This window comes from Lycium barbarum, chromosome 1 (genome assembly GCF_019175385.1).
Source record: "Lycium barbarum isolate Lr01 chromosome 1, ASM1917538v2, whole genome shotgun sequence".
Classification (NCBI taxonomy): Eukaryota; Viridiplantae; Streptophyta; class Magnoliopsida; order Solanales; family Solanaceae; genus Lycium; species Lycium barbarum.
Window position 1 is genome coordinate 19,727,589 of NC_083337.1, and position 14,454 is coordinate 19,742,042.

General features: G+C 36.9%; 1 protein-coding gene across 1 annotated transcript; it reads right to left on the reverse strand.

Moving 5' to 3' along the window:
• Positions 1 to 11,510: 11,510 nt before the first annotated feature.
• Positions 11,511 to 12,281, reverse strand: LOC132610393 (uncharacterized). Its single transcript, XM_060324691.1, has one exon. The coding sequence runs from the start codon at positions 12,279 to 12,281 to the stop codon at positions 11,511 to 11,513; it is 771 nt and encodes a 256-aa protein (XP_060180674.1).
• Between the last annotated feature and the right edge of the window lie 2,173 nt (positions 12,282 to 14,454).

The following is a 14,454-nucleotide window of genomic DNA, read 5'->3' on the forward strand; positions in this document are numbered from 1 at the left end:
CGTATTATGGCACACTTTACCCTTCAAACAAACGTTAGGCCTACCTCTGGCACGAAGAGGTCACCTGCATATTAGGATGCGTTATTATTGTTTGATATAATCGTTTACATTTGTTTGACAACTTGTTTGACTTTATTTGACGAATTATTTGCTACATGACTTACTTGATTTTACATGATCATGACTTTACCTAGATATATTCATGAGACTAACATCATTTACACTTTATGTTTCTTTTATTTTATTCCCAACAAAAGTTGATTCGTGTTGACACTCGAGCTGGCTGACCATCCTTACCTCACAAGGTCAAAGACATCATCATTACCGCGACGTAGTTGGGCTATTCAAGGAAAATAAATTATTATGTCTGATCCAGCCGCATCTATTTCAACTGGTTTGGAAAACATCGTGATCTCTAGTGATCCCCCCGAGACTTCCGAACACAGAACTAATATTCAACATGATGAACATATCGCCCGCCTGACTCAAGAAATTGAGAATCTACGTGGAGAACTAAATCGGGTTAGGGACTTGACCAATTTATCCATCACACTCCAGAGTCCACCCCCTGAACCTAGAAATACTGCACCAAACCCACCTCGTTTCCCATCACTCGAATCTCCAGTTCCTGAGCATTTTCCTCCACAAAACAATGCACCTACCAACAACAACTTACCTCCGATCACCCCCGCAAATCCACCAAATCCATCATCCGCCTATACTCCCCCACAAAGTCAACCACCCACTTACACTAACTATACTCCTCCACAAAATCAACCACTCACTTACACTAACTATACTCCTCCACAAAATCAACCACCCACCTACACTACCTATGCTACTCCTAATCCACCACCCGTCAACCCACCAAGTCAATCGCTAGTTCACACTCCCTATGTTACTTTGCCCACCAACACTAATCCACCGCCTGCAACTACTCCTCTAAACCTACCAAATCAACCACCTACAAACACCACTTATAACACACCACCTCCAGTCCAAAACGCTCCCACTGTCCAGACTTACCCAATCCAGCATATACAAGGGGCACATTTTGTCACCCCAAATACACAGTATGTTCCTCCGGTATATGAAACGCAAGCCTTTACTAACCCAGTAACGGTCAGGTTCCAACCCGAGGTAGATCAATACGAGGAAATGGAAAAGGATGCAAAAGCAGGGGCAGATAACATATTGCTAAAAGAGATCCACATTCTCAAAGAAGCAATGAGAAACCTTCAAGTTGCTAGGGGAACTAAGAGTGTAGAATACGAGGATCTCTGTGTTCAGCCTGACGTCGATTTGCCCGTAGGCTACAAGCCGCCGAAATTTGATACATTTAATGGGACAGGTGACCCTCATACGCATTTAAGGGCCTATTGCGACAAACTGGTTGGAGTAGGAAGAGACCAGAACATAAGGATGAAGCTCTTCATAAGAAGCTTATCTGGTGAAGCTCTTACCTGGTATACACAACAAGACGTCCACAAGTGGCGAGGTTGGAGTGACATGGCGCAAGACTTTATGGACAGATTCAGTTTTAACACCGATATCACGCCAGATAGAGTCTACATGACTAAGTTAACCAAGAAGTCAACTGAGACGTTCCGCGAGTATGCGTTACGTTGGAGGTCAGAAGCGGCCAGGGTTTAACCTCCAATGAATGATAGAGAAATGACTGCTACCTTCATTGAATGCCAGGCTGGCGTATTTTATGAGAAAATGATAGGTATGATGGGACAAAAATTCACAGAAGTTGTCAGAATGGGAGAAGCTTTAGAAGAAGGAATCAAATCGGGAAAAATTCAGGATCTTATTGCTTTGCAAGCAATAAACAAAGCTATTCAATCTGGTTCTGTCGGCGGGGTTAAAAAGAAGAAAGAAGATGTCACTGCAGTCATGAATATCCAAGGGCATAAGCCGAGCCAAGCCATTACATACTTTAACCACCCACAACAACCTTTCTACCCTTACCACTACCCTGATCCCTACCAAGATCTACTATCTCCTTACCCTGTCTACAACACCCAAGCAAACTACTACCAACCCCGAGCACCTCCGCATCAAAACCCACGTCCATATCAACCCGTTCAATCTCCCACTTACCAAAATCGACCGCATGCCACACCTACAGCCCGTCCAAACCCTGACACAAAAAACACTCGTAATTACACTCGGTTCGCTGAACCCTTGGCTCAATTGTTTGAAAGAATGAAAGCAGCAGGCGTGATACAACCGATTGAAGGACAAATTCCTGATCCTATCCCAAAATGGTTTGATGGTTCCAAGCGCTGTGCATACCATTCCGGAGTTGCTGGGCACGCCACTGAAGATTGTTATGGGCTTAAAAAAAAATCGAAGCCCTGATTAAGGAAGGAGTAGTCCAGCTCACTGGAGCTAAGCCCAATGTGGTCAACAATCCTTTACCTGCTCATGAAGATGCCAAAGTTTGAAAGAAGTTATTACGTCAATTGGAAGGATGGAAAGGGGCATGTCATCAACTTTTGTCGCTCCCGTGGGAACAATCCAAAAACAAACACACATGAAGACTACTGCTACAACTACTTACAATACCGAGACATCGACCATCCGGGGTGCCGAACTAGGAGAGACTCTGAAGAATTGGACTAGTAATCCGTCCATGATTCGCTGGGAGTCTTGGTAGTATGAACATGTAGTGAACTTGTTTTTTAAATTGAGGTTTGAATCGTACCCAAAACTTTTGTTTGTTTTGCTTCATCTTTTGGAAGCTTAAATTGCAAAAACTATGAATGCATTTCTGATTTTCCTTAATTATCTACTATTGTTATTCTCTACTTTATTTATCAAAACCGTCAACTCTATGATTGTGACATAAAATGAACGAATAAACAACATACATCTCAAGAGAGTAACAAAGAAAACTTGAGTACAAGACAATATTCCACTTGGAAGAAATCAAAATAGTCGATAGACAATGACACAAGCATGAAAGCCATCAGTCAAAGACATTGAAAGACAATGTTAGGTTAGACAGCCTAGTTTGCAACCATTCCTTTAAAACGTTACGAACTACGTTCCGACCTGATTCCTTTGGTGGGATACGTAGGCAGCCCACATAGGGTTCGGTTGCATTATAACAGAAAATCAAAAAATAAATCCTTATACAAGGAGAACTACACATGGCTGGATTCCCTCGGCAGGATTCGTAGACTATCAACATACAGGTCCGTCACACTTAGATTAAAATCCAACAAATCTTTTACTATTTATATAACAGAACTACGCTGACCTGATTCCCTTGGTAGGATACGTAGGCAATCCACATCGGGTTCGGTCCCTTTATTAGAAAATTTCAAACCATTTCTTATGTACTTTACGAACTACGTTCTGACCTGATTCCTTTGGAGGGATACGTAGGCAACCTATATAAGGTTCGGTCACACCACAACATAAGTCTAGTATACCCTTCTAAGTCGAAAACTGGGGCATATTTTGAAAGATTAGATAAGAGAAAGTTGGACATCGACAATATTAAGGCTACCAGACAGAAAATAGTATAGAAAAATGACTTTTCAATTGTTTCGGAAGTATCACAATCGAAAGTTGGCAGAAATATTTTACAACTTACATACATATGTTTACATATATATTTTTCCTTACATACATATATTTACATATACATTTTCCTCACATACATATATTTACATATATATCTTTCCTTACATACATATACTCACGTATATATCTTTCCTTATACATATACTTACATACCTACCTTTCAAATGAAATACTTTCTTGCAATTGTTTCACTACTATTCACCTACCGAGGCTTGAACGGAGATCACAAGATCCAAACAAACAAGACGAATGGAGAGCCAACAACGTCAAGCTTCGAGTCAACACGAATCAACTTCCCCCTCCCAAACTAAGAATTTTTCTTTGAGTGCAGGAATTAAAAGACTGCGAGATCAACAGTCAAGTCTATCAATCACAATCGAAAATCATCATCTGGCCCATTATGGCCTCGCCTCAAAAGCCAAACGGCTTTATTTCTAACTCTATCTTTAATTTTATTTTATCACAACAACTTTATGACTTCATTAACAAACATACCTGTTTTGTAGGTTAAAGGCGAATTAAATCAGGATCACATGTCATTAGTTCGGCCTGTCACGATACCATCAACATCATAAGCCAAACGGCTATGCTATCACTTTACTCCATACTTTATCAATTATTTTTCACTTTTCTTACTTTAACAACTTTACCCTGAACTCTACAGGAATCAACATTAAATCTCCGAAGACAACCGGAGGCATCATTTGGTTATTCAGCCTCTTCCGCATTAGCCAAACGGCTACACTCTTACTTTACCCCTACTTTATCCATTACTTTATCATTTACTTTACCAACTTTAACGACTTTATCCTGAACTTTGCAGGGATTATCATCAAGTCTCCGAAGACAACCGGGGGCATCATTCGGCTATACAGCCTCACATGCATAAGCCAGACGGCTACACTATGACTTTACTCTCAACTTTATCATTCACTTTACCAACTCTAATGACTTTACCCTGAACTTTACAGGAATTATCATTGAAGCCTCCGAAAACAACTGGAGACATCATCCACTTTACGACTTTACCTTGTACTTTACGGGAATCTTCATCAAATCTCCGAAGACAACTAGAGATATCATATCATCGAGTCCCGACAACAACTGGAGACATTACATGGCTACACGACCTCATCTGCATAAGCCAAATGGCTACACTTTTACTTTACTCTTTACTTTATCACTTTACTTCATCATCTACTTTATCTACTTTAACGACTTTATCTTAAATTCCGCAGACATCATTCATCATCGAGTCCCGGAAGACAGCCGGAGGCCTTATCACTATCATCTTCCAACGGCAACTAGAGATATTATTACATCGTCGGCATAAACTTCACGCATTCATTCAAGTCCCTGAAGACAACCAGAGACAACATTGGCCACACTGCTTCATTATAAGCCACACGGCTTCATCTTCATTCCCACACTCACATTTATTATCATTTTTACACTCTTTATAAGTTTTACACTTTCGACTTTATCCCAGACTTTGTTACTGATTTTGACGTGAATTTCAGTTTTTGACAGAATATACAATCTACGTACAGAGACACATCACAACATGGAACTTTATCTTACGCAGTGAACTGGGGCAAAAATGCTGAAGAGGAATATCAAACTCATAAGCAAAGGACACGGATCTACTCTCGAACTCGACTCCGCCTACATCCACAAACATGTGATACGTAGGTTATCAAAATTTTCTTTCATATACACCGCCAAGACTCTACTCAATCAACTCATTTCGTAAATCTCGTATCATTTTCTATATCCCAGTGTCTCCATAACTCAACACTGGGGCATTTTTTGGAGAACTTACATCGTGTCTAGTAGAGTCCTACTTATGGGTGTGTTGTGCATCACATTTATAATTAGAAGGCTATAAGAATATGTTCCATTCTCGTCACCTGTCTACAACCCTTGCAAAGTTATAAATTCATTCTCTCAACAGGTTCGACCATAATTCCTTCTGCCTTCATAATATTTTCCACCAATTCTCCTAACCTATATTTTCTCAAGTTCGTATTTGTTGGTCGGAACAAAATTGGCTACTACGTCAACTTCTTAGCCCGAAAACTCTTACATCGTCTCCGGTCGAAGAGGGGCATCTGTTGACACCCAATTTTGTCCCTCCTTTATTTCAATTTATTTACTCGGGCTTCTAAATTTACTGACGAGCTAAATACTTTATTTTCACTATTTTTTATTTTTTATTGCTACTACTATTAATATCGCTACTGTTATTTTAAACATTACGAGCATTACTTTACCACAAATTTTAAATGATTCGTCATCATTTCACTTTTTCGGGTTTGGACTCGTTAAATTATTTACAGAACAACACTTTGTTAAATCCTTATCTTTCACATATTAATTATTAATTGTCTTCATATAGTATATATTGTACTAGTTGTTAAATTAGATGCCCAAAAATAATTAAAATAGAGGATGAAGGGTCAACAATTTCAGCCAAATAAATGGCCCAAATTATCAGCCCATACTCTAATTAATTCAACCAACCCACATTATTCCCTACCCAAAACAATTCAGCCCACATTATTTCCCTACCCAGCCCATTACCTAATTCTACCCGGCGGCCCACTACAATTAAAACCCCTAACCTCTCTTCCTCATTCATTTCCCTTTTTCCTTCTCTTCTTCACCTAACCCTAGCTGCCCCTCTCCTTCTCTCTTTCTCCTTTCCCTCTTCAGCCGACGCACACCCTACCACTTCATCTCTCTCACTCACGCTCCCCTCCACTCACCATTGTCCCCCACTTCGCTCTGTCCCCCCGCTCCTCTCTCTCCTCACTCTATAAAGGGAGAAAAATTTACTCAGTTGAAAAAAAGGGGGGAAAAGATGAAAAAAAGGACGGAGCATTATTTGAGAAAGGAACGGGATTATTCAGTGTTTTGGAGGGAATTATTCAGTGTTTTGAGGAGATCGGAGATCGAAAATCCTCTGAAAACAAATCGGGGGAAAACATTACCATACTCAACATTTCCACCTTTCCGTTATTACTTAGAGTTTTGTTCCAATTCCATTCTATTTAGGGGGGATTTTTGGGGGACGACATTCAACATTTTTTATCTTTGATTACTACTCTAAATATGGAATTCGTTCGAATTCTGTTCTGTTTCAATTCTTTGGCAGCCACTTTAACCATTCCTAATTATTTTTACATGTTTCAATCGCTATACTTGGGAACACCCATTTGAAAATTAAGTCATTTTACTCTTTCGGCTTGTTACTTTAAGATCGAGCGTAGATTTGAAGCCTCGACACCCCGTTCACTGCACCCACAAAATGTCAGTGTGTTCTTTTATTTCGAATCTAAAGTATATGATGTGTTCGTGTATGTTGTTGCTTCAGTTTGGCTAAATTTCAGTTGAGCAGCTTAGTAGTATTACGCATGTTCATGTTTTAGTTAGTCTAATTTCGATTTAGTAATTAATAGTGTTTATATGTTCGTGTCTTAGTTCGGTTTAATTTCTGTTCAATAGTTGAATAGCATTATGTATGTTCCTGTTTGATCAGTTTGATCTCGGTTAAGTGGTTAATAACATCTATAGGTTCATATGTTAGTTTGGTTTTAACTTAATCTTGTCTCGTTTTGATTCTGTAGTCGTTCCGCTTTATGTGCGTTTGGAAGATTAGGCATGTGGATTTTAAAACTCGTTGTATATTTTGATTAAGTTATAAGTCGGCTTTAGGTCGGCAACCTGTTGGTTATGCAGATTTGTATCAGTGTTTTGAATCGTCTTGTCGAGTTGTGATTTCTTCCTCATCTCAGTTTATTTCCCTTTCATTAAGTTCTGTACGTGTGTCAATTTCGTTATAGGTTAGTTTAGTTCCGAAACACTGTTAGAGTTAGATAAATAAGTCTCCTATGATCACTGCATATATAGCTGCATTTGTTGAGGTTTGGAATGGCACGTCATTTGATTTTTAATTGATTAATTTGATATTCTGCGCGCCATATGTTTTCTCTTAAAATACGAAACTGAGATCATCTACCTGCAACCTTCAACTTCTTCACTTGTAAATAAAAATGAGTGTTTAGACAGTTATTCTTCGTTTCATTGTTGTAGTAAAGAATGTAACGAATTAGTGGCTTGAGTTTTCTTTGTTCCTTACCATAAGAATGTTTATGAATCTTGCAAAAGGTACATGTTTCTAGTGTAGTTTAATATGTGTTTGGGGTTGTTTTATAGGAAATTAAGTTTGCTTTGTGTGTGATCATCAGGTTAGGTCAAAAGAAATAAAGTCATGTGATATTCCCTGAATAGCAAATAAATTAATCGCATTCCATATGATTGTTTCTTGGTAAATTTGAATCTGTTTGTGCACTTGAGGACATTGCACGAGTTAGAATGGTATGCTTTTCTTGATTGTTTGGCTAGAAGAGAATGATTTTTGGTGAAAAATTGCTCAAGGTTGTTGTGAGGTTAGGGGTGGCCGAATGGCTTGGAGAACCTTCTCCTTCTTTCTTGTTCTTTCATTTTCTTGAAAATTCTAGAGGGTTATGTGGACAAGTAGAAGACTTGGTCTTCTTTTAATCCCATGGATTTTAATTCCACATGGGCTTGGCCCAAGTGTGTTGGACGACCTCCCGTGGCCCAACACCTAAGCCCACTTTTTTTTTTGTTTTCCAAGCCCAATTATTTCTTGGCTAGTTCTTATAATTCATGAAAGCTATTTTTCAAATTTCCAAATTTGCCCTTCGTCGATGTTTGTTTCGACTTGGATGAAGAGATCTGGTGACTGTTGTTTACATCCTCATTACACGAAAAAAATATACTTTACACTCTATGTTGTCCTCTCTGTCCTGCCCCCTGAACTGCTGTAATTTAGCCATTTTTGTTGTTGTACTTTCGGGTCATAAACCGCTGCATTTCGAATCGAATTTCTGCTGCGCATTGAGTTGAATTTTACCTTCATTCTGAGATGAATTGTTATTCATTTTGAGGTGATAAGACCATTTTCGCTGCTGTTTTTTTTTTGCTGCTGCATAGTTTTAGCAAATCGCTCTAAGATTTAGCTCTAATTCGTTGAGGAGTCATCACATCACCATGTCGTTGTTCATTAGAGTCATTCGGATTTGTTTCGGTTAAGATTTGTAGAATTGAGATTAGTAGTTTTTTTTTTTTGGCTTTAGTTTACATGGCAATATGTTTAATTTCGAGAATGAATATTATCCAGAGGCCAATTCACACGTATGCACTGATATGTGTTTGACTGCTCGTATACAGAAGAATCATGAACTAATATTTGTCCATTTTAATTTACATTCCATACTAAATAGATGCATTCCTTTGTTCTCTAACCTTAAAATCCATTATCTGCCATTATGGTGGTGGGCTTATGGGTATAATGCTGCGTTCTTCACTTGATCATAAGCATAAGTCTTTAATTTTCTTCTTTATCCTTTATAATTATTTTAATCGGTTTTCTTTCTAATCCTTTATATTTTTCTTTTCTTTTGCATGCACAACCGGAGCCGAAGAGTCTCACTTTGAGACTCAACGACACCGCTATCACACGGAGCCGGGCATCCTCGATCATTTCAAGTTTCACATCGCTCAAAGAGAAATTACGAAATAATCAATCCTTCTGCCGGGAGTTTATTTTGGCTAACGTATTTGTTGATGATGCTTGTTTATATGCTTGGCGTGCCTAACCTTTATTTGTATTTGTATGACTAATTGCTAAGACTTAAGTTACTATAATTTAAAGTTAAGTTTCATTTAAGGTTTCACTTTAGATATTAATAGAGTACTTCCTCTTACAGAGAACACGACATTTAGACATATGGAATTGGATAAGTGATCAGTTTACCACATTGCACTGATTTTAAAATTGGCCTTCCAAATTCGTACTTGCCCGGTCGTAGTTTAACATAAGTGTCCCACTAAAGACTATTCACATACTTTAAATTATAACTTAATATTATTTTATAAAAAATTTTAAGTTTCAGGGTAATTTTATTTAAAGGCAATAAATGACCATTTCTAATAATGATGAATCCTTTTCCAAGTGTAATATATACCTTTACTTTCCCCACAAGTCTTATTTTAAATAACATTCATAGATGTCTATCAATAGTTTTGGCAATGCTTATAAAGATAATTTCTTAAACATTATAAAATATTACATCTACATTCTTAGCCTAATTAAATTTGAGTCCGGTCGGTCAACCATTGTTAATGGATCTTAAAGGATGCCTAATACCTTCCCTTTAGACTAATTGAACCCTTACCTAGAAGCTTAAGTTTCGCAGACCTTAAACAGAGCTAACTTTAGAAAATAACTTTAATAAACTTTAGGTGTCCTAATTCACCATAAATAATTAGGTGGCGACTCCTTAAAATAAACAAAAAACAGGAATCACCAATATGTTGTACTCTATTTTAACCCGGTTAAAATGGGGTATGACAATCAAACAGTCTCCCCAGAACTTGTGAGGAAGACTTGACTGAAATAACAAGGCTCTACTAACTTCTAATAGATGTCTGTGCTTTCTCTCAACTATTCCATTCTGTTGAGGGGTTTCAACACATGATGTTGATGAACAATGCCCTTAGACTTTAAGAATTCAGAGGACTCGTTACTGGCCCCTAGTTCCCAGGCATTATCTGATCTGATCTTTCTTATTTTCTTGTCAAACTGCCTTTCAATCATAATAATAAAATATTTACGAATGGGGAAAGCATTGCTCTTGGTAGATAGAAGGAAAGTCCATGTGCATCTAGTGTAGTCATCAACCACAGTAAGAAAATATCTAAAACCATCATAGGTAGGTGATTTGTATGATCCCCATGTGTCTATGTGTATTAGATTAAATGCTTCTTTAGAAGTAATGTTGCTATTAGGGAAAGGTAACTTGGTCTGTTTTGCTAAAGGGAAAACTTCACATGGAACAGCAAATTTAGAACAAAAAGAAGCTGAAATTTCATTGATATTTTTCATATTGGATAAGGGCATATGGCCTAGTCTTATATTCCATAGCTTGCTAGTTACATCAGAGACGGAAACTGAAGACAAAGCTAATGGCATAGTGCCTTTTGAATGAGAAACTGAAATAGACAAAGCATTACAAGATTTAACTAAACTAGGTGCTAATGCAGGACTTGTTTCTGGAGCAAATTTGAGCAGATAGAGTCCTTTGTGAGCTTTACCAAGGACCATGGGGCTCTTCATTGAAGGGTCCTGCATGAAACTATGAGAAGAATTGAACATTAGCCAATAATTGAACTGAAGACACAGTTTGTGAACTGAAATAAGGTTATAATGGAAACTAGGAATAAACAAGACTTTGTGTATGATTACTTAAGTGAATAATTTGACTGAACCTGCATGAGTAACTCTAACCTTTTGAGAATTAGGCAGATTAATAGAGATTGGACTAGGTAAAGGATAGATTGAAACAAAGAACTTTTTGTTAAAACTCATATGCTCACTAGCACCTGAGCCAATGATCCATGAATCACTATTTAGGAATTTGTTTGGGGGAACTTGAATTAAAAGAGAAAGAGACAGTTTGTATACCAGCACAATTTGCATTAGGTTCATTGCTCTGCTCATTGTTTTGAGCATTTTCCTTGAATTGATTTAGCATTTGTGCTATTTGCTGCAACTGCTCTTGACTGAGCTGCTTGCTTGCATCCCCAGATTCATTGTTGTAGAAGAATTGTTCCCCATTTCCTTCCTGTTTGAATGTTGCATTACCTTGAACAAAATTCTGATTGTTCCTAGTTCTAGTAAACTTGAAATTTGGTGGAAAACCTTTGCTCCTGTAGCACTGGTCAATGGTGTGTCCAACTTTCTTGCAGTACTTGAAAGTAGGAGGGATTCTCTTGTTGACGATATTTCCTTTAGGTCCTTTACCATCATTGTAGTATGGTCTCTAACCACCTTGACCAGCAGCTAACAAAGAGGAGGTTTCACCTGGATACTTGGGTGTGGAATGCATCTCCCTTTGCTTTTCCTCTTGCATTAGGAGTGCATAAGCATTAGCAACAAAGGGCAGTGGAGAGATCATTAAAATATTTCCTCTAGCACCACAGTAAATGTCATTGAGACCCATAAGAAACTTGACCAGTTTTTCATCTTGCTTAGCTTTGAGCATCTTTGTTTTTGCTTCACAGGTACACACACAACTGCAGATAAATGAATCCAAACTCTCAAGCTTATCCCAAAGCCTTTTCATCTTGGTATAGTAAGTTGTAATGTCACTTGCACCCTGTGTTAGATCACTCAACTCTTTTTGGAGTTGAAATAATTTGGCTCCACTGCTCTGTCCAAATCTAGCTTCTAGATCATTCCATATATCCTTAGCAGTGGTGAAATAGATCACACTTTCAGAAATTTCTTTTGAAAGTGAATTTAGTAACCAAGCAATAACCATACTATTTGCTCTTGACCATGCCTTTTCCAGATCTGAGTTCCCTGATAGCTTTGATGAAGAACCATCTATGAAGCCTACTTTGTTTTTGGCAGAAAAAGCTATGAGCATGCCTCTCTTCCAACCAGCAAAGCTCTTTCCATCAAAAGGAGAGTTGACTAGCTGCATACCAGGCGTATCAGAAGGAGAAATAAAGTAGGGGTGTGATGCATTCACAGTCTCAATGGTGACTACTGCAGTCGCAGTTTGATTTGTTTCAGTGTTATCACCCATATTTGATGTTTAGAAACTGAAAAAATTGAAGAAAACTGAAGGAAATGAAGATTTTGATGAGAGATAAATATGAGAATAGGGGTTTTAGAGCACCTGCTCTGATACCATGAAAGGAAGAAGATGAGAGAATATTCTGTGTATTCCTTGATGAAAAACAATGTTGTACAGGGTTCCTATATATAGCAAATGAAATGAAAATGAAAGCTAACAAACTATACACTAGTCACTATTCTATTTGTTATGTTCCTAACAAATTATAAATCTGTACAAAGGGAATATACACGTATACCACAGTGATGTCAGTATGTGTGATGTAAGAAATTTGTATATATCTTGTATTGGGTCAGTGTTGTGTATTCTGCATTCCCAATTTATTTTGCCTGGCCCAATGGAACAAATAAGCCCAAAATGTGTCACTTAAACGAATTTGGGTCCAATACCCATATATGTATGTTCAGCCGACCACTTCATCCTTTTAGTCAACTGCTTCAGTTGAAAGAAGCTTATTTCTATCCGCCGCCATTTTACCTTCTTCTTCTTCGTCTTCTTCTTCTTCTTCTTCTTCTTCTTCTTCAATGGTGGTCGGACAGTCACTGGAGAAAGCTGGTCCAATACTTTATATATTAATTCATATTAGTTCACCAAATTTAATGCCATAATCAATTCAAACTGTGAATGGGTCAGCAGCCAAACACCTCAAAATCAAGTCTTTACACATAAAAGTGATTTCTCAACACATCAATTCATACTTGTTTTATAATTTTATTTCCAGAACCAATTCAAACTACAAATGGGTCAGTAGCAAACACCTCAAAATCAAATCTTTACACATAAAAATGATTTTTTTTCTATATTAATTCATTGTTGTTCATCAAATTTTAAGGTCAAGAATCAATTCAAACTGCAAATGGGTCAACAACCACACACCTCAAAATCAAATCTTTACGCATAAAAATGATTTCTTCATATATTTCATACTTGCTCATCAAAATGAATGCCAGAATCAATTCAAAATGCAAATGGCGTCAGCAGCCAAACACCTCAAGATTTAATCTTTGCACATAAAAATGAATTTTTTTTCTCTATTGATTCATAGTTGTTCATCAAATCTTTAGGCCAAAAATCAATTCAAATTGCAAGTGGGTCAACCACAAAATACCTAAAAATCAAATCTTTACACATAAAAGTGATTTCTCTGTAAATCAAATCATACTAGTTTCTATCGAATCGAATGCCAGAACCAATTCAAACTACAAATAGGTGAAGGACCAAACACCTCAAAATCAAATCTTTACACATAAAAATGATTCTTTCTTCCATATTAATTCATAGTTGGTCATCAAATATTAAGGCCAAGAATCAATTCAAACTACAAATGGGTCAGCAGCCAAACACCTCAAAATCAAATTTCTACAAATACAAATGATCTTTTTATATACATTGTTTAAACTTGTTCATCAAAAATTATTGCCAAGAATCAATTTAAACAACAAATAGTCAACTGCTAAAGTCCAAACTACCTCAAAATCAAATCTTTACACATAAAAATGATTTCTTTATGTATTAATTCATACATGTTCATTAAATCTTTGATGACACTACAATTGTAAAAGGGTCAGAAGCAGTGTATATTTAGTGAACAAATTTACTGGATGTTGATGAGAGTGAAGAGATAGAGAAGCTTAATGCTTTGACTCCATCAGTAATATATAGTTCTAATTTATTATGTATTGGGTGGACGAAAATACTCCCGAACTATTCAAAATAGTTAACTTTATCCTCAGTTACATTTTCAGTACAAAAATGTTTTCACCCTGAGTTAACTAGCTCAAAAATGCCTTTAACTAACTAAAGATACATTTAAGTACCTCAAAAGTAACTTTACTACTCTCGCTCTCAATTTATATGATACATTTTTTTTTAGTATATCGCAAAAGAATGATGCATTTCTATATTTAGAAATAATTTAACTTAAAGCTTTCTCTTTTACTCTTAATGAAATGATTTATAACCACATAAATATTTATGACTTGTTTTAGACCACAAGTTTCAAAAATATTCATTTATTTCTTAAACTCTGTGTCTAGTCAAAATATATCACATAAATTGGGACAGGGGGAGTATTAATTATTAGGAAAGGGTTAGTTGAACTATTCAAAATAAGATAATTTTA

Bases quoted from the DNA above. Each gene is read 5' to 3' on its own strand.
- LOC132610393 (XM_060324691.1), bottom strand. From the start codon at position 12,281: ATGGGTGATAACACTGAAACAAATCAAACTGCGACTGCAGTAGTCACC.